Source organism: Pyrus communis, chromosome 12 (assembly GCF_963583255.1).
Source record: "Pyrus communis chromosome 12, drPyrComm1.1, whole genome shotgun sequence".
NCBI lineage: Eukaryota > Viridiplantae > Streptophyta > Magnoliopsida > Rosales > Rosaceae > Pyrus > Pyrus communis.
The window spans coordinates 18,654,332-18,673,095 of NC_084814.1; the positions used below are offsets into that span (position 1 = coordinate 18,654,332).

The 18,764-nt window shown below is 38.2% G+C and overlaps 3 protein-coding genes across 3 annotated transcripts; 2 read left to right on the forward strand and 1 right to left on the reverse strand.

Annotated features, from left to right (window-relative positions):
- Positions 1-1,525: 1,525 nt before the first annotated feature.
- On the forward strand, positions 1,526-2,978 carry LOC137711671 (protein BRANCHLESS TRICHOME). Its single transcript, XM_068450933.1, has one exon. It carries the CDS (start codon positions 1,717-1,719, stop codon positions 2,785-2,787), a length of 1,071 nt encoding a protein of 356 aa, XP_068307034.1. The 5' UTR covers positions 1,526-1,716; the 3' UTR covers positions 2,788-2,978.
- Positions 2,979-11,058: 8,080 nt separating this feature from the next.
- LOC137711701 (growth-regulating factor 8-like) lies at positions 11,059-13,665 on the forward strand. Its single transcript, XM_068450963.1, has 4 exons — positions 11,059-11,587; positions 11,727-11,891; positions 12,149-12,482; positions 12,964-13,665. The coding sequence occupies exons 1-4, from the start codon at positions 11,218-11,220 to the stop codon at positions 13,559-13,561; spliced, it is 1,467 nt and encodes a 488-aa protein (XP_068307064.1). The 5' UTR covers positions 11,059-11,217; the 3' UTR covers positions 13,562-13,665.
- A 1,243-nt stretch (positions 13,666-14,908) lies between these two features.
- LOC137711015 (protein IQ-DOMAIN 17-like) lies at positions 14,909-17,612 on the reverse strand. Its single transcript, XM_068450206.1, has 5 exons — positions 17,317-17,612; positions 16,920-17,201; positions 16,326-16,574; positions 16,048-16,167; positions 14,909-15,825 (listed from the first exon to the last, which is right to left on the reverse strand). Exons 1-5 carry the CDS (start codon positions 17,443-17,445, stop codon positions 15,037-15,039), a joined length of 1,569 nt encoding a protein of 522 aa, XP_068306307.1. The 5' UTR covers positions 17,446-17,612; the 3' UTR covers positions 14,909-15,036.
- Between the last annotated feature and the right edge of the window lie 1,152 nt (positions 17,613-18,764).

Sequence of the window (18,764 nt, forward strand, 5' to 3'; positions counted from 1 at the left end):
TAAGATGGAAAAATTTACGTATCATGATTTAGTAATTCAGTTACATGAAGAGAGATATGTCCAATTGTAACATACAACAAATAAAACATATGTTGGAGTTGATTGTAGAGTAAATCATGACAAGTAAAACAACAAAATTCAACCCGTGCATATTTGGGCTCCGACCTCTGATTTGGACCGCATACGTTGCTCCAACCTTTATTGTCTTGGTGTCCTTGTTAATATCTCTTGCATATGGGTAAAGTTGAAGTGGGGTTCTAAGGGGGACCGATATAACCAAGTTTCGAAGGTGCATTGTACAATTTTTTATGGGTGGTACTATCTACACATTTAATTTAATTTGTAAGTGTCAAATCGAATAAAATGAATATAATTAATGGACATAAATTAACAGAGAATGTATGGAAGATAAAAAAAAGTGTCGCTAGCATCACTTTTTTTATGAGTAGTCTATCTTGTCATCTAAGTGTTACGTCGGGAGTAATCAAATAATATAGTTAGTTTTTTATGAACCAGTGGAGGGGGCCATGGATCGAGAAAACAAACAACACAAAGGAGACCAACCATGTGGAGCTTGTAGAATGAATAGAGATGAGATTTTCCATTAACTTTCTCTACTCGTCGAATATACAACTCTGTTTTTTATTAATTTTACTATTATTATGGGGAGGTAAGGGGGAGAGTTCGAAAGTATTACAATAATTTAAGAATTATGAGAGTTTCGAACCTAAAATGTATGGAAAAAAATCCAAACACCCTATTTACTAAGATATTAGATCAAATACATATCGAATATACAACTCTATTAAGAATTTGAGTGATGAGATGAGTGTTCGTGTCATGACCATCGATTCGTCCTGTGGAATTCCCAACTAAGTAACTTTGTGTATGATTGAAACAGAGACTCAGTTAATTTGGTGATGCCAAATTGCTATGAGACTTCATTCAATTGTGTTGACCATTTGGACAGCCTATGGCTGGCATGTTGGTGGCCTCATTAATTACATTCCACCACTAATTTAAGTCACTCTAAGTCCAAAAGAGAGGTGATCCATCAATAAGGAGAGAGAGACCAATTCAAGGACAAATTTTATCCCGTGCGGTTATGATATTATCACGTAATAACTATTTATGTCGTAATATACGAGTCTGTTTACTTGTTTTTGGATGAATCTAGGGTATTCCCTAAGCGAGGACTAATCCCTCGAGCCGGGTCGGACCTCATTCGGAGGGCAAGCTCTCCCAATGATGGTTGTTCCATTCACAAGGTTCGAACTCAAGACCTTGCTTAAGAGGAACAAGCTCCTTACCACTTAAACCACCAAGCATTAGTCGAATCTGTTTATTTTCATTACATCATAAATTTATGAAATATCAATTATATCGTTCACTTGTATTATCATATATAAACTAGCAACACTATGTGGCAGTACGGACATGGTAGTTAAATTTTTTTTTCCAATTTAAGGTCACCTCAAGCATGGTATTGATGAGTGGGAGGTGCATGTGATCTGGTATAATTTTTTTCTTTGATACAACACAATCCATCCAGATCTCCAAAGCAACTTCCCTCCAAAGATCAAATGGGCCTACCCCAATTGCTTTCCTGGCTGAGATAGTCCCCATTAGAAGAAAAATAAAGAGAAAGGTAAAAAGAAAGAAGCAGCAAAGAAAGGGATTTGAGAAGGAAAAAGACTACACACAAAAGAAGAAGATATGGAGAAGATGTTCATGATGATGAGCACCAATAGTACTCCTCCTCCTAGCCCAGGAAATACCAGAAATATTGAAATCACCACTTCCGCTTTCCCTACCTGGAAACTGTACGAAAACCCTTTTTATAATTCTCAAAAACCCCATCAAAATCCTCCCCTACAACCACAAAACCAGCAGCGGCAATGCCAAGACTTTAGCAACAAGCAACCGCAACAAGAAGTTCATCATTGCCTGCACCTCCCCATCTCCGCCCGCAAGCTCGCCGCTTCCTTCTGGGATCTCACCTTCTTCAAGCCGGTAATGGAGTCCGAGATGGATTACACGCGAGCCCAGATCATCGAAATGAAAGCCGAGCTCGAGTACCAGCGTAAGGCGCGCAAGAAGTTGGAGAGCTCGAACAAGAGGTTGGCCAAGGAGTTGGGGGAGGAGAGGAGGGCGAGAGAAGCGATCGAGAGGGTTTGCGAGGAGCTTGCTAGAGAGATTTCTTTCGGGAAGTCGGAGATCACGAAGATGAGGAAAGAGATCGAGGAGGAGAGGAAAATGCTTCGAATGGCGGAGGTGCTGAGGGAGGAGAGAGTTCAGATGAAGCTCGCCGAGGCGAGACTTCTGTTCGAAGAGAAGGTGTTAGAGTTGGAGGGGTGTAAAAAAATGCTGTGTGCCGCCGAGAACTCACATTTCAAGATCAAACATAAAAATGAGGTTGTTAACGTTGCTAGTTTGGATAGTTCCAGTGAAATGTCTGGGGCTTTTTGTGGTGATCGGAACAATGATTCTGTTTCCAGTTTTTCTACTGCAACTTCAAGGGAAGTGCTTTTGGGTGAAAAAGCAGCTTTCAGTGAAAACAGCGGTGGATTTTCATCCATGGCGGTTCAGAAAAGAGCCTCACCAGAACCAGAAAATCCTCACATAAAGAGAGGGATCAAGGGGTTTGTTGAATTCCCAAGAGTTGTCAGAGCAATTGGATCAAAAAGTAGGCATTGGGGCACAAAGCTTGAGTGCCAAAAAGCTCAGCTCAGAATTCTTATGAAGCAAAAGAGCCCCATTAGATCCAATAGTTTCATTATTAGTTGAAAGATCGTAATGTGAATTGGAAAATCCGTCAAAATGATCATTTTTCAAATTTTAATTGTTTGAATGATCAATTTTTTGCTCTCTATGTCGTTGATCAATTCAGCAATTAAAATTTGATTTCTAATTATTTTACGTCATTTTTCATGTTAGTTTATTTTTTTATTTTTTTTTTTTTATGTGGATTGTTGAAAGAGTGGTATGATTTTTATGGTTATTGCACATTTTTGTGTATGATGAAATTAATCAGAAAAAGTCTTGCTTTGGATCTGATCAAGGCTTTAAATTAAAAAATTTGACTTTATTCTAAATCTGTGATGCTTTTGACTTGTCAGAATACATGCACATGCTTCATTTTTCAGTCCACTCAAGTGAGTGTATTTTTTAGTTTTGAATACACCTACACATGCACATGCTTCTTCTTCTTCTTCTTTCACTTGAGATTCTGGAGTTTTAGTACATAAATAATTAGATGGTTTGTAAAACAGATTATGTGGAAATGTTTTAGTTCTCTATTTGGAGGTGGATTTAGGAGATGATCAATTAGGAGACTGGAAAATGCCGGAGGGTTGCATGAACAGTTGGTTTCCTTTCCCAAAAAGGACCGCACATGCCTTTATCTACAAGGAAAGGACCACACATGGTATATGACATGCCCAAAAATTTCAGATCATATCTACTTGGTCCATAGTGAGGTTGGACCATGATATAGAAATGTCAACAACCCACATTTGCTATAAAAACCCGACAATAGTTAGTAACATTAGTTGCATAAAATAAGGATATATAAAAGACTTAATAGTGATAATCAGGTGAGTAAAGACATATTAGTGGCTAATGAGATGGGTAAAAAAGATATCAATGATTAATGAGAGTATTCGGCATGGCTAGGCCTTTTTATTTTTAAATAGAGAAAGATTAGGTGAGATTAATTCTTCGGCAATGGTCACGTGTGATGCGAGGCACCTACCCTCCCTTGAAGGGGTGAGGACCATTACACCCGGAAACCCACCGCCCATCCTTCCTCTACCTTGTATACAACTAGTATCAGTGATTATTGTCAATTTTACATATAGAAGTAACAACTAGATATATTAATGTTCATGCTTATAGTGCAGCACATGAGGGTTGATCTGTGTTAGATTATCATTTTGGGAAGGGAAGATTCTTTGATGTTTAGAGAAGATTACCATCCAATTAAACAACTTTGTGGGAAACAGAAAAGGTATAACATATATGATTTAAAACCATTCACTTTGCCACTTGAGAAGAATGCAATCATTAACCGATTTGTGATGGTATTACACCCTGGAAGCTCTGCACAAAATTGTTTCTATTTAGAGGGTCCATAACTGTTAGGAAGACTAAACCAGGTTAATACTAAGATAGAGAAATGCTAAGGAGATTTTTTTTAAAGTGCAACTCTTTATAGACTTTATGTCACCTCAAAGTTTAACATCAATTTTTGTGTCAGCATTTAAAATTTTCATCTAGTACATGTATGATTAAGATGAACCGCTAAAGAATGCTACATACCTTCTCCTTTGTAATTTTCCATTTTACCTTCCTTTTTTTTTTCTTTTTTTTTTAATCAAACAATAACATTTGTTAGATTAGATGTTAGGATAGGAAGCCAACGGGATTCGAACCTACAACGTGATGTAAGAGTGATACTTCTCTCTACTACTGTAGTAGAAGGCCACTTGCTGTTTTACCTTCTCATTTCTAATCTGCAAAGCTGTTCATTTTTTTGGGATTATCCTTAAAGGATCATTGCTATGTAATCAAAACACTAAGCTCGTCTGTTTAATAGATAACAGGTAAAAAGATAAACTATTTTCTATCCGGTTTAAGTTTCACAAAGATGGTTTTTTTTGAGATAAGACGGTTTCTATCAGTAAACGACGTAGTATAATGAGAACGCCAAAAAGAAGATATAATAGAAGGTAACTATCATTCCCGAATTAGCAAACAATTTATAAAGCATTAAACAAATGAAAAGATTTTTAGTCTAATTGTAAGACGGACGTAAGATATTATCACACATGTTAATTATTATTTTTATGTAAATTTATTATCAACATTATATCATAAATTTATGAGATATCAATTATATCGTTTAACACGGGAATTAGTAATAATATCTAAACAAGACAGACGAGTATTTTTCGATCACATTGTACAACAAAGCAATTCACCGTCTAAAATCATGAGATAAAAAATTTAGGATCTCTAGGTCTTAAAGCAAGAAATACAAAAACAAGTACTGGTTCTACACTGCATGAATCTTATCCTTTGAAATTATCAGAAATGGTACTGCGTACGACTCCTTGTCCATATTACTCTCTTCTCATCTCTTCAGTCTTCAAGGTTGTACCGTGGACATGAAAATGTACTTTGAAATCAGCTTCAAGATTTTTACCCTACCATGATATTTGACAAGGCTGCCAAAGTAATTGTAATCTTTAATTCAGCTCTTCATGTTACACCAAGGAACTCTATATATGTACCCATATAATATTTCTCTTGGCCACAATGTTTCACTCTGATTCTCCCTTACTTGGCAAAAAATTTCTATATATATTAGGAGAAATTTTTAGGTAGGGTCAACTGTGTTAAGTCACCAATCCGCTCAAGACACATAATGGCAAATCCTTGCATTCAAGCTCCCCAAAATGGGCTTGTGTAAGATATGATTTCTTCTTATCTGTCTTTAGCGGATAAGTGACGTAGCATGAGTAGATGTATTCAAGAATCTCTTCTAAATTTGGTCCCATTTGGTCGAACCACTTGGATAGCATTGGATTGTGATTTGATCATTCGATAAGACTAATTGGAATCTAACTAGACTTATCATGTGTCTTTGACACTCAAGTCTCAGTTAGGGAACAAATTGGCCATTTTTTCGAACATTAGTCCAATATACGAGTTCTGTCCACAATCTTTGTGACACAAGTGGCCTACTCAAGAATCTCTTCTAAATTAGATCACATTGGAGGTCCTTGAATAATAATGAATCGAGCTTTAAGTATTGGATATGACTAATTGAAATCCGACTATACTTATTATGTATCGTCAACACTCAATTCTTAAGTAGAGACAATTGGACCTCATTTTCTCAAACCTTAATCCGAAATCCAAGTCCAGTCCACAATCCTTACTCGTGCAACTAAACATCGACCATGACACTAGTAAACTCACTAATCACAAATCCGAGAGACAAAGACATGAATGATTTGGGCTCCACCCAGATATATAAACAACATATCAGACATAACCAAACTAACCAAAACTTATTAATTATTCACACCATCACATTAAACTTTTATGCATCATTTTTGGGTAGAGAGAACGAAAGGTTTCAAATCAATGTGTTGCATAAGTTATAAAACATTCCCTAAACCAATTTGCTATATTAAATGTCTCAACATTTGTGGGGTCTAAATTAATAGGGCGAGTGAGATGGGCGAACGTCAATTAACCATGGCGAAGTTGGTTACTGCATCAACATCTCACCAGCCTTTTTCCTTTCAAAACTTCCAATAATTCTTGAAGCAAAAGATTTTTCAGTGTGTTTAGAATACGGCACGAAACACTACATGCACATGACTTGATGCTTCCCAATGCTTGACATTTGTTAACGGCGGGATGTGATGCCGTCAAGCTTACGTCAGAGTCTCAACGTGTCAGTTGTACAAAATGACAGACAACCAATGAGAGCCTTGCTTCTGCACTGAAAATATTTTGACTCATTTCTCTGGAAGTAGTCAATGCTTACGGTCTGCTATCGAACAAATTGAAATAAATAAAAAGAAAAATGCTAGGAGAATTTTCAATGAATTTTCTATCAACCCGCATCTTTACATTAATTTTTGTGATAATATTATAAAATATTATGCAAAAAAATATAAAATGTCATAGAGTTCATGAGATATTTCATTTTTTAAGAGAGTCTCGTTAATATTTCTCAAATTAAAATTTTTAATCTAATTGAGAGTTTTACAGAAAGGTAATTTTAGGCATACTAAATTTGTAGATAAAATTTGCAAACTAGATGATGTGCAACTAATAGGAATGAGCACATTTATCAATACTAAAGTAATAATCCAATCATCAACTTCCATGTCATTTAGTTTATAAAATTTTATTTACAAGTTTATTCTTCCTAACATTATAAAAAAATACAATTGTCTTCCAATTTAGCTCTTTCAAAATATCAACATTCATATATTTTTTTGAACTACAAAATTCCAATAATTTTTAGTGAAGTCGAACAATATCCAAGGAATTGTAGCACAATTTCGTCAGACGCTGTCATCATAGTTGGTGGAACAACAGCGGAGGTGGATGGGGTGTAGTCAAACTTAGATTTGAGAGGATTTTAAAAGACTTTAAAATCCTATTGTAGTCAATTAAAAGATTTTAAAGGATTTTAGAATCCATTCAAATCTAGGTGTGGTCAATTAAAGGATTTTAGAATCCTTTAAAATCTAGGTGAAGTCAATTAAAAGATTTTAAAGGATTTTAAAATCCATCCAAATCTAAGCGTATTCAAAAAATTAAGATTTTGGAAGATTTCAATAAGTTGTGGATTTTGTGGGATTTGAGAGCCAAAAGTATATATAACCAATGCTAAAAAGAATCCAACCTCACCCCTTAGGATTTCAAATCCTTCCACCACAATCCACCACAGTCCATTCAAATTCTTAAAACTCCATATGAATTTTATAGGAATCTTTAATCCTCTTAAATCATATCAAATATATCACTTTTAAAATCCTTTAAAATCCTTTAAAATCTTAGTTTGACTACACTCCTTGACACACCCCGACCGAGATCAGGGCATGCTGGCCGTCACATGGAAGTAACGTAACCATGTGCACAGTGCGGAGCTAATAAAATAATAATAAAAGTACGAATAAATAAAAACCAGCTATACACAACGTAAGAACATACATGTGCAAGCGTAAGTGTGAAAACAAAGTTCAAAGCACGAAGACCTAATGCAGTCCGGGAGAAACAACACTACATAAACACACCCAAAGGTGGTCCTACACTGGTGATACTCTGTCAGATATGCCGGAAAAATCCTCTGGGGAGCCACCAAAAGTGATAGCCAACTAGAACCTGGAGGGGCGCAAAACAGAAAGCGTGAGTGGGCAAAAACAAAGCTTTTCAAAAACCATTTTTATAAACAAAGTTCTAACCCCTCGCCGTAAAACCTGTATACTTCCCAGAAAATATAATATACATATATATAAATCATGCTCAGAAATATACCATGTCAAATGCTTCTAAATAGAATGCAAGTGCTCAGGAAATGTCAAAACTATGTAATGTAATCTGTCAGCCGGAGTCACTTAACGTGACCTGTACGGCTGAATATAGAACTCAAATCTCCATCTCACTAACTATACCTGCACACGAGTCGGAACCACTTAAAGTGGTATGTACGACAGGACTAGGTGTATAATAAGTACGCTCAAGTGCTACGATCACGTAAGGCTGGGCGAATAATCGCGGGTCACCTACGAGTCGGAACCACCTAAAGTGGTATGTACGACAGGACTGTGCACCTAACTTGTATCCAAGATGAGCGTGTGGTGTGGGAGGTGAACATCACGTGAAGGACTGTGCCCAACTCTGGGCGGGAGCACTAACACCGGGGGTGCAGGTTATGAGCTCTCTATGCATCTCAAATCACTACTGAACATGAATATAACCATAACTTACCTGGCACTTACCTGTGTGTCCGCAGCACCAACATACAAATATATATATGCTACTAATAATGCATAAACAAACGGCAACATAATGCATGGCATATAAACGTATAAACGTTTCAATTCATTTTCTGGGAAAAACATAAGTATATAGGTATATACGGAAAACCAAAAGCCCACTCACTGGTAAGTAGAAGGGCCTTGCCTCGAGTGACCACGCTCGTCCTCGGGATTGGTCTCACCTATATGCGAAACAACTATAAAAACGTTAATTTTAAAGCACATAACCAACCTTACGAAATAACTTCTCATACAAAGCTCAAATGGGGTGTATGAATACACCAACGTGATCTACTCAACCTCAGGAACATCCCCATATTTTTAGAAAAATTTTCCGCTGCCGCACGCGCCCCCACGCGCCGACCAAGGCACGGCCACGTGTGCCGCCCACGCGCAGGCACGTGCCTGGCACACTGACGGCGTCAGTTAACGCGGTCAGGAATATTCCGTTAAATCTAACTGATGCCGTTAACGCCGTTAGGAATATTCCGTCCAAACTGACCGAATATTCCGTCATCTTCTCCGGCCAAACTCCGGCGCCGGAAAACCGGAAAACCGGGAAAACTTTAAAACCTTGTATCTCACTCGTTTTTCAACCAAATTTCACAAAATTGGTACCAAAATGAAGCTTACAACAAGAGGAACAAATCCATACCACTTTCAAGCACTAAAACCCACGGAATCTCACCGGGAAAACACTACCAACTCCGGCCAACCTTGTAACTCACGATCCCGACGTCCAAAACCTTCAAACGAACCACCTCGAGCCTTCTAAGGACCTCACCAAGCTTCCTACAAGCTTGAAATTCCCAAAAACACAAGAATTAACGTGTGCATGAACAGTGACCAAATCGGGGTATCCCGAGTTCAACGTGAAAACAAAGGTATCCTTACCTGAAATGGGTATGGTTGATCTCCTAAGGACCTCACAAGCACGAATATATAATTTGTTTCCTCGATCTGTGAAGGTTTCAAGGGTTTTGGTTGTCGTCCGTACAAAAAGAATAGAAATGGGAGAGAGAGAGAGCTCGGGATAGGGCAGAGAGAAAGGGTGAGTGAGTGTGGTGTGTGTGTGGTCCAAAACCACCCAAGCAACACCCAAAACAACCACACAACAAAACAACCATGTTAGGGGCAAAATCGTCATTTCACCCCTACGATACGAAAAAATCCGGGACAGGCTGTCACACTCCTAGATTTACCGAATGTATGTAATCTTATCTTAATAGCCGCTTGTTGCAATTTAAATTCGTGTGCATGTAGTCTAATAACTTGCTGGACAAAATATTGGATTTCTACCTATGTGTTCTGCATTCGAAATTCTCTGCTCTTCTAAATTAATGTAAAATTTTCGAGTTTTCTCTCGTTCTCTTAATAATAATAATTTTTCCATATATAATTTTTTTTTTAAACAAGCACCTATACTGAATTATTCTAAATTACAAGGAGAAAGATGTGAAACATTCTTTTTAATATAAATCTCCTACCACACATTAATAGCATATTAATGCACCTCCTTATGGAGTTTCAGTATCACATAAGGCAGTAACATACTTTTAATATTAAAGTAAAGTCGGCCCAAAGAATGCATCCGGTGAAGTTCTTATTTGGTTTGGAGGTTTCAAACCTTTGTTCGCTTTTCACTAAACTATTCATTTCGAATTAAAAATATATTTATACTAAGAGTCAGGATGTAGGTTAAGCTACACGTGTCATATATAATAAATTGATATCGAACTCGTCATCAATAAAATTGAATATAAAACCTCATACTTACAAATAAACGAAAAAGAAACAACTATTTAAAATAAATGAAAACCAATGAAAAAGGTTTGAAAACTTTGAGTTTTAATCAAAATGACAAAAAAGTTTTGTAAGTGAATAGTATCAAAAGTGAGTTTTTAGAGTAAAAATGTTATTTTCGTTAAAAGTTTCTTAAAATAATTAATGTTGAGAGAACACACTATTGTAGCTAATTATTTTTTTTTCAAGTGGTGCCCTCTATTTATGGGAGTAGGATTCTCTTTTTCTTGTTTTCCCTCTCCTCCTATTTGAATGGTCACGGTTAAATTACGTCAACATCTTATATTAATTTTTTATAGAATGAAAAAAACAAAATAGAGAATGTGAGAAGAGGGGATGGGAAGAGAAAAAAAGAATCCTTTTCCTTTTTATGGCCAAATATTGGGACCTATAAGGCTATAATCCCCTACTTTTAGAAACTTAACACTGTTAGATTAGGCGTGAAGTAAACGTTATGTGCCACGGTGAGAGAGAGAGAGAGAGAGAGATGTTATTCTGGGTTTGTTGCCAGCTGCTTGTACTAGTTTTGTCCTTATTCATAAGAGGAAGTAATGTTGGAAACTTGGGTAGCAAAGCCCAACACATGGCTAAAAATGGCGGCACCGCCACACCCTAGCAAAACCCCACCCCCACCACCCCCCCCCCCCACCCCCAACAACACCACCACACTCGCACCCACAGAAGAGAGAGAGAGAGAGAGAGGTAAAGCTAGCGTGGGTTGTAATTAAGGCCATTTTCCTTTTTGGAGTTTTGTGGGGTTGAACATTGAAGGGGAAGGCGGTGAGAAAAACTCAGAAAAGGTGCCCTTTTTTATTTCAATTTTTTGAGTTTTTTTTAATACCAAATCATGGGAAAAAGAAATGGGTTTGCTGAGAAGGGAGCAGCAGCAGAAACAGAGTGGCTGGGTTTGATGATGCAAAACACCCAGCAAACCCAACAAACCCAGCAATCATTTCCTCGGAAGAAGACGATGACGGTGATGCATCATCATCCTCATCATCATGATCCTCTGCTTGCCAGTGCAGGAAGAGAAGCTTGTGGGGTTTGGGATAACAGTCCTGGTGCTGGTGGTGGACCTTTGTTTTGCAACACAAGCAATCCAGTCCCGAGTTGTCCGACTGATTTATACAATCCTGTCGGTTCTGATTTTGTCCTCCCAAAGTCTCTGCAGCACCATCTGCCTGGCTCTGATCACACCTTGGCTTTCAGTTCCTCAGGTAAAGTTCCCACCTTTATTTCTTAAAAAAAATAACAAAGATTCCATACTTGATGAACAGTTTAGTTATTTTCTGGTCCTTTTTCTGTTGGGTTTTTTTAATTTTAAATTTTTTATATGAAATTTTTGAATTTGAATAGGTGGAATGGTGAATGTGAGACTCCCTTTTACAGCAGCTCAAAGGGAAGAGCTTGAGAGACAGACAATGATTTACAAGTACATGATGGACTCTTCCCCTGTCCCTCCCCAATTACTTTTACCAACTTCCAAGAACACATCAAATGTCCCTCGTTTGTTCCCAAATTGTAAATCTTTCTCCTTGTTTTTTTCATCTTTTGGAATTTGTCTACAATACACTGGAGTATTACATATTTCGGCACTTAGAGCCCTTACATTCAACCCGTAGATTGGATCCAACGGCTCTAAGTGCCCGTGAATTCCGATGTATTTGTAGGCAGACTCCATCGTTAGGTCTATTTTAACAACGTTTGTGTTCCTTTGTCTTCAAAATACAAAAAAAACCATTCCTTTGTTTTACTTTGTTACTGGGTTTTTTGTTTAGTGGTGAAGGGTTCACTGGAGTTGGGGATTTCTGGGAGCTCGGATCCGGAGCCATGGAGGTGCAAAAGAACAGATGGAAAAAAATGGAGGTGTTCCAGAGATGTAGCTCCGGATCTGAAGTACTGTGAGAGACACGCTCACAAGACCAGGAACCGTTCAAGAAAGCCTGTGGAATCCCAAACCCTAAACCCCAACTTCCTCACCAACAACAACAACATGAGAAGTCCTACGGCTAATTTTTTCAGACAAAGCAACATCACCAACCGGCAAAGTCCATATTCTGGCAACATGGTTCCTAGTGCTGCCGCTGCTGCTGGATCACATGTCCAACCCAGGTGGGTTTGGTTTTGGGTTAGGTTAGGTTTGGATTCAATTTTTTAATGCTATGAAACTTAGGACCAAAACTCATTAATTCGGTTGTATTTTATTGCTTTGTTCTTATCCGTTCCCTATTAATGTGCACAGGATGTCACTGTAGCATAGCAGTATTTCAAGCAATTAGTCACTACAATGTGTTTTAACATTTTCACTTGGCATTGCTTAATTGGCTTGTAATACCGTCATTGTACCATCCCGTGACAGAAAGTTGTTTCTAGAGAAACATACCTACAACAAGATGCCGCTGCAGCGGTATTTGAATTCTATCAATCACTGCGATGTGTTTTAACTTTTCTACTTGGCATCACATAAATGAATTGTGATACTACTACAGTGGCATCTCGTTGCAGAGAAGTTCTTCTCATGTGATGTGGTTCTTGCTTGGATGTTTCCTTTGTTTTGTGTAATAAATGAGGTTTTTGTCCTTGACCATGGAAGGTCCTTGGCTTGGTTCATGAATGGGGAAGCCCCAGCTGTGGGTGGCTCAAACCAAGAGTGGGGGCAAATGATGCAATTCAAGCTGGGCCTAAAGAGCAGCAGTCACAACTACACAAAGCCTACTAACACAGATGTGGATGTTCCAAGGCAACAAACTGAAAGCTCACTGAATTTGCACACAGATTACAGCGGTGAAATCCAAGGCCTGCAAATTCAACAGACAAGGCATTTCATTGATGCATGGTCAACATCAACATCAGCAGAAAGAGAAGAAGATAGAGTTTTTGTTTCTCCAAACCAGAAGCTGCCCTTTTCATCTCTCACTCTATCAATGTCTGGAGGGGAAGGAAGCAATGAAGAGAGGGAAAATACCCAAATGGGGCTTGGAGTTTTGGGGGAAGAGAGGGAAAGTGTTGGGGGTTTGAAGTCCCAGTGGATGAACCCTATGTCATGGATGATGGGGTCACCACCTGGTGGACCATTGGCTGAAGCTTTGTGCCTTGGCATTGCTGGTGGTTCTAATGGCTGCAACAGTGGCTCCACCATCTGTAAGAGCTCTAGTGGAGATGCTAGGCAAGAATTTGATTTGACTAACTGAGGAGGGTAGTGATGGTTTGTTTTCACCTAAATGTTTGAAGTTCTAACGTTTGTGTCTGACTCTTGAGGTTGATCATGAATGGGAAAATAGTTACTGTTTTAGTTGATTTTGTTGCCTGCATACTATGCCATTATGTTCTAGATTTTAGAACATCCTAAAATGAAAATTTTGAACTCTTAAACTAAACTACTCACTAGTGTACGAATCAATAACAGTACAGAGATAAGAACGAGATCGTACCCACGAAGATTGAGTTTCACTCAACGTCGCGGCAATTTGTCCAACTTGCTTATCTCATACCTTGTTCAGACGTGAAAGAGATAATGGCAAGACTCACAATGCAGATTGCAGACGTTCTAAACCTCGTATTCTACCAAACTTATATTCAGCCTTGAGAAACATTTGGTGCTGAAGAATTTCAGAGGCTAAACAACCTTACTCAGAATCAGCATCGACAAATGATGACGATGGTCCGCTAACAATTACAACTATCAGCTTCTTCCTCACCCTACTCTCAATTGAACTCAACTTGCAAATTCTCAGAATCTACCAAAACTTGTGACACTTAAAAACTAGGAAGAAAAAGAGATGGGTGAGAGGCCAGCATCTCTGCCTACGTGCATCCGTATGATGTGTGGGGCTGGGCCAGCATCACAACATGATTGAATACTCCTTTTCTAGTTCAAACATTATTTGAGTTGTAAATTCCAAATATATTTTGTAATAGTCTACTTTAGAAAAAAAAAATGATATAATAAGCAACTTTAATTTATAAGGAGTATATGAGCTTGGATGCATGAACGGGCAAACTACTTTAACCAACCAGTCGAACCAATTTTGCTTGTAATAATATTTCACTTTAGGCTTGTACCATGATGTATCATTTTGAGTTTCCCAAAAAATTAACCTTATGGGACGTCTCAAAATCACCATTTTCATCCTTTTTTATTCATTAAATTCCCTTGCAACCTCCTATTGTAATTAGCCCACAAAATGAATCAAAAATTCAGTTAGGATTTCAAATCTCCTACATTTTCTCCTTTTTGAACCCAAATTCCAAAATCCATTTGAGTATTCTTCACTTTGTTCATTGGTCTCTTTGGTAATCTTTGTTCCTTGGTTTCTATCCCGTTGAAGAGTAAGGGATTGCATCCTACATCGATTGTCAAAGCAATGATACCGATGTGGGATAAAGGAAATTTTCTATGGTGCTTCAAAGTACTCCATACTTCGGATTTTTCATGTTATAATTTTTGAAAATTTCGGAAGTCAAGATTTAATAGTTAAAACAATCTGAAATATCCTATACTCCGAAGTATCATAAATTTTTCTGATAAAAACCTCCTCTCATTGCTAGAACATTACAGAACAGAGAAAAAAGCATCTCATCCAACCAAACCAATAATAAAATTTCCATTCCAGTTCCAAACCAGACAACAAATTAAAAACTAGGTTCACTTTCATAATCACTTGCCTCACTTTAACCACCACAGATCAGTGGTTGAACATGGAGAAATCTCTCCCCCTAGGGTATCGGCGTACGACGACAAGTTCTCCCTCCCATAGTAGTCATTATTTTGTACACTCTTGAAGCTAGGACTTCTCAAGTTCTGGCTAAAGCTACTACAATCAATGCCAACACAATCATGCTGTTGTGGCTCAGCCGAGACAGGGTACAAAAGGCGCTTCTTGGCTGAACCGCTGCCTCTTTCTCTCTCGGGTGTAGAAGGCCTTGTTTTTGGTGTGCTAAGCGATCGAGCCTTGGCCTTTGCAGATTCAGTAGAAGCCATGTAATTTGGTGTTCCAGAACGGCACATTGCACCCCTGAAGCTGCAATAAGCATTGGTGCCTGATAAGCTTGGTGTGTGTGCAGCTGATGAACAATAGTATTTTTCCTCTTTCGGGCATCTTGGACTCGCCGTCCTCACTTTCAGAGCTTTTGGTTTTGAAGGAGAGGGTGTTGCAGGCGAGAGATGATTCATGTACTGTGATTTGTGCAGGGGTGAAGCTGAAGCAATGGCGTAGGAGGCCGGCTGCTTTTGATGTTGCGAAAATGACGATGAAATTGGGACATTTGAAGATGTGCATGAGGAAGGCCTTGAATTCGTATCGATCTCAACTGTTTTTATGGAGTCCCTTTTGTCAATTGAAGCTCGGTTTCTGCTCTCAAATTGCTTCGTGGCCATCCATCTTTCTAGCCATCTTGTTCTCTCTTCTAGCTCTGCATCATTCCCTGCAGACGGGTTCCTCCCAGGCCTCCATATCTTCAATTAGTCATCAAAGTACTAAAGACATTAGCTTGTTAGACAGAAACTTACATGCATGCATGTGACGGTGTCCTAAACCAATCACCAACTTTCTGACGTGGCATTGTATGATTAGCTTGGGATAACGCCTGCCATGTCATTTCGAGAAAAATTTTCTTCTAAAACAAACACACAGGTACTAAAAGAACCATATATTTGAGTGATGAAAAATTGATCAACCTGATGAGAGAAAGCATAAGCCAGAGCCTTTTCACGTTTTAAAGCAGCTTCCTTTCTACTATGCAATACGGGTTCAAGCCCTTCGTCCCAATAGTCCTCACCAAGACTTTTCTCCCTAGACTGCTTGACGTAGCGGAATATAAGAACGAGGAATTAGACAAGCACCGGAAACTAGTAACTGAGAAAACCCTCGAGTTTTATCGAAATCAAGCAAAAACACGAAAATAAAATTCATATTATTATGCTAAAAAGGTGAAGAGGTAGCAGCTGCTGCATACTATTGACTTCCTGTCACGAATGTCCCGAAGATATCTGGATTCCCACAAGTGAAGGTCTGTTTCAGCAAACGTGGAGTTTCGACCGGCGTCATGCGAAAGCCTTGATCTTTCGTTGCGAACCTGATCTTGTACTCGAACCAGAGCTTGCATGCATTTCAGTGTCAGCTTTGCTTGCTTCCTAACGTTATGACCTCTCACTAAAGCTTGAAGCTTTACCAGCCCCTTGAGTGCATGTAGAGCTCTCCTTGCCTTCAGTCAAAAACCACATTTGCAATATGTAAAAAAAATTCAAATAACGACCATAACCTCTATAAGTAATCACATCTCCATATTGTGCTCTATTGTTTTGTTTTAGGACTGGTTTGGGACTGCTTTGATAAGAATCACTTTTGTTCATAGCGGTTTTGCTAAAAGTACTACGTTGAAATTTTTATCGAAAATCCAAGTGCGTCTTAAAAAGGACTTGGGAGTTCATTCTGAACAAACACTTTCAAACATTTTCTTCTAAACGCCGTCAAAAGCGTATTTGTTGTTAAAAAGTAATTTTGGCCTTTCCCTAAGCAATCTTGAACATGCTCTTAGTAAGTTACTTACCAAGTAACCTCTGAATGCTGTTTGAATGAGTGTAGCAGCATAGTGTTCTCTAGCAAAGTTATTCGGTCCAGTGAGCCGAACAATTTCTACTGCCGCTTGGGCAGTAGCCACTGCTGCTTCAGCCACAGCTGCAGTTGCTGCGACCACAGCAATTGCATGCCGTTGCTCAGCATCCAAAACAGGATTCACAGGCGCACTTGCATCTACAATCACTGTCCTTGCTTCACATTGTTGAACATGAAGAGTAGGCTTCCGGAAAAGCCACCTTCTCTTTTCTCTCTTCTGTACACAAACCAAACATTGAGTACTCAAAAGGTAAAAAAAAAAAAAAAAAAAAACATAGATTTGAATAGTTTATAATATCGTCTTATGAAAAAATCGTATGCAATATTGTTACCTTTTCTTCCTCTTCTGGTTCATGTTCATCTCTTCTTCTGCTACTTTTTGGCTGATCGTAATCTTTAGTGGGAGACCTGAACGCCCTTTTCACTATAGTCAGCCATGAAGTACCACTCTTCTTTCCCATTTGAGTGTTTGAGCAAAATTTTCCAGCATCACATGAATTTAAGCTGAGGAAGGCAAAAGAAGAAGGTGAAGTTGGTAGAGAGAGAGAGAGAGAGAGAGGGGTTTGTTTGGTTACATGCAATGCAGGAATCAAAGTACGAGCTCTGAGGTCTCCAATATATTGTAAAAAACGACGGTTCTTTTTTTTTTTTTTTTTTTTTTTTTTTGGTGGCATGCGAAACATTATAAAACAAAAATGCAGGGGAGGTGTCAGATATTGTAAAAAACAATGCAATAAGTAATAAGGTTTGAGAAAGAGTGGACACAACGGCGAGAGGGAGAGGTTTCAATGTAGGAAGAAGAATCCAAAGCATCCTAGCTAGGGCTTCTTTGATTGATCAATGGCTTTAAATTTCACTGACGAAAATCTAATGGTTTCACGTGACATGGACAACTAAGGGACGAGAGAGAGAGATTTACAGTGAGAGAATGTGGCCAAATGTGAGTTTTGTTGTTATATTGCATCTTACATTTGCATGCATTCGAAGTCCTCGAAGACCACCAACTCTGCTCGTATTCATGGGTAAAAGCAAACAGAGTGGGGCTTCATTTTCCCAGTAAGCTCAGTCAAACTAGTTTGGTAGGGTTTCTCCTTTCGTCAATTTTTTGTTTAGGTTAATTTTACTTGCTCAAGTAAAACACATATTCAATCAGACAGTGGACCAGAACTCTCCCTTTCTTTGCATGAAAATAACTACGAAGCATGTGAATTTCTACTAGTTTTTCTGAGATTAAATGGGAAAAATTACCAGTAACTAGTTCCATACAAATCTTCAAAATCTGTGCCGACCCAATATGTGTAGTAGTGTCAGTGTCACGTCATATTTACACCTTGATAATGGCTAGGCCAGACTCAAATTAAAAGCTGCTTGTACATGTTGAAGAGAGGTTGAACTCAAAACATCTCGATTGGTATTTTAAGTCAAATCATGCAATATCTTGCATTTTAATTTTTCTCGTATGATATTTTATAATTAATTTGAAATACTTTCATAGTAATTTTTCCCTTGCATGAAAATTCTTCTCTAACTGTGGTTTTACTACCAAGATTTTTTTGAAATGAGAATAAAACTTAACTATTATAAATAAATAAATAACATTTCATTATTTGACGTCCGTTTATCTTGCTCTACTGCTCTATTTTGATTTGAAGGATACTCTTTAATAAGCTTCCAACAGAGGATCAACTGAACGATGGGGTATTTTTTAGCACTTAACTGCCGATTATGTTGCCGCAACTCTAAATCCGTTGATCACATATTTTTTAGCTATGGGTTTGCA

What these genes read in the sequence shown, in the direction of transcription:
- LOC137711701 (XM_068450963.1), top strand. Translation starts at nt 11,218, where the DNA reads ATGGGAAAAAGAAATGGGTTTGCTGAGAAGGGAGCAGCAGCAGAAACA. An exon ending in CTTGGCTTTCAGTTCCTCAG is followed by an intron (nt 11,588 to 11,726) that starts GTAAAGTTCCCA and finishes GAATTTGAATAG; the next exon opens with GTGGAATGGTGAATGTGAGA. An exon ending in CCCTCGTTTGTTCCCAAATT is followed by an intron (nt 11,892 to 12,148) that starts GTAAATCTTTCT and finishes TTTTTTGTTTAG; the next exon opens with TGGTGAAGGGTTCACTGGAG.
- LOC137711671 (XM_068450933.1), top strand. Translation starts at nt 1,717, where the DNA reads ATGGAGAAGATGTTCATGATGATGAGCACCAATAGTACTCCTCCTCCT.
- LOC137711015 (XM_068450206.1), bottom strand. Translation starts at nt 17,445, where the DNA reads ATGGGAAAGAAGAGTGGTACTTCATGGCTGACTATAGTGAAAAGGGCG. An exon ending in CAGCATTCAGAGGTTACTTG is followed by an intron (nt 16,575 to 16,919) that starts GTAAGTAACTTA and finishes TTTTGACTGAAG; the next exon opens with GCAAGGAGAGCTCTACATGC. An exon ending in CTTATGCTTTCTCTCATCAG is followed by an intron (nt 15,826 to 16,047) that starts GTTGATCAATTT and finishes GACTAATTGAAG; the next exon opens with ATATGGAGGCCTGGGAGGAA.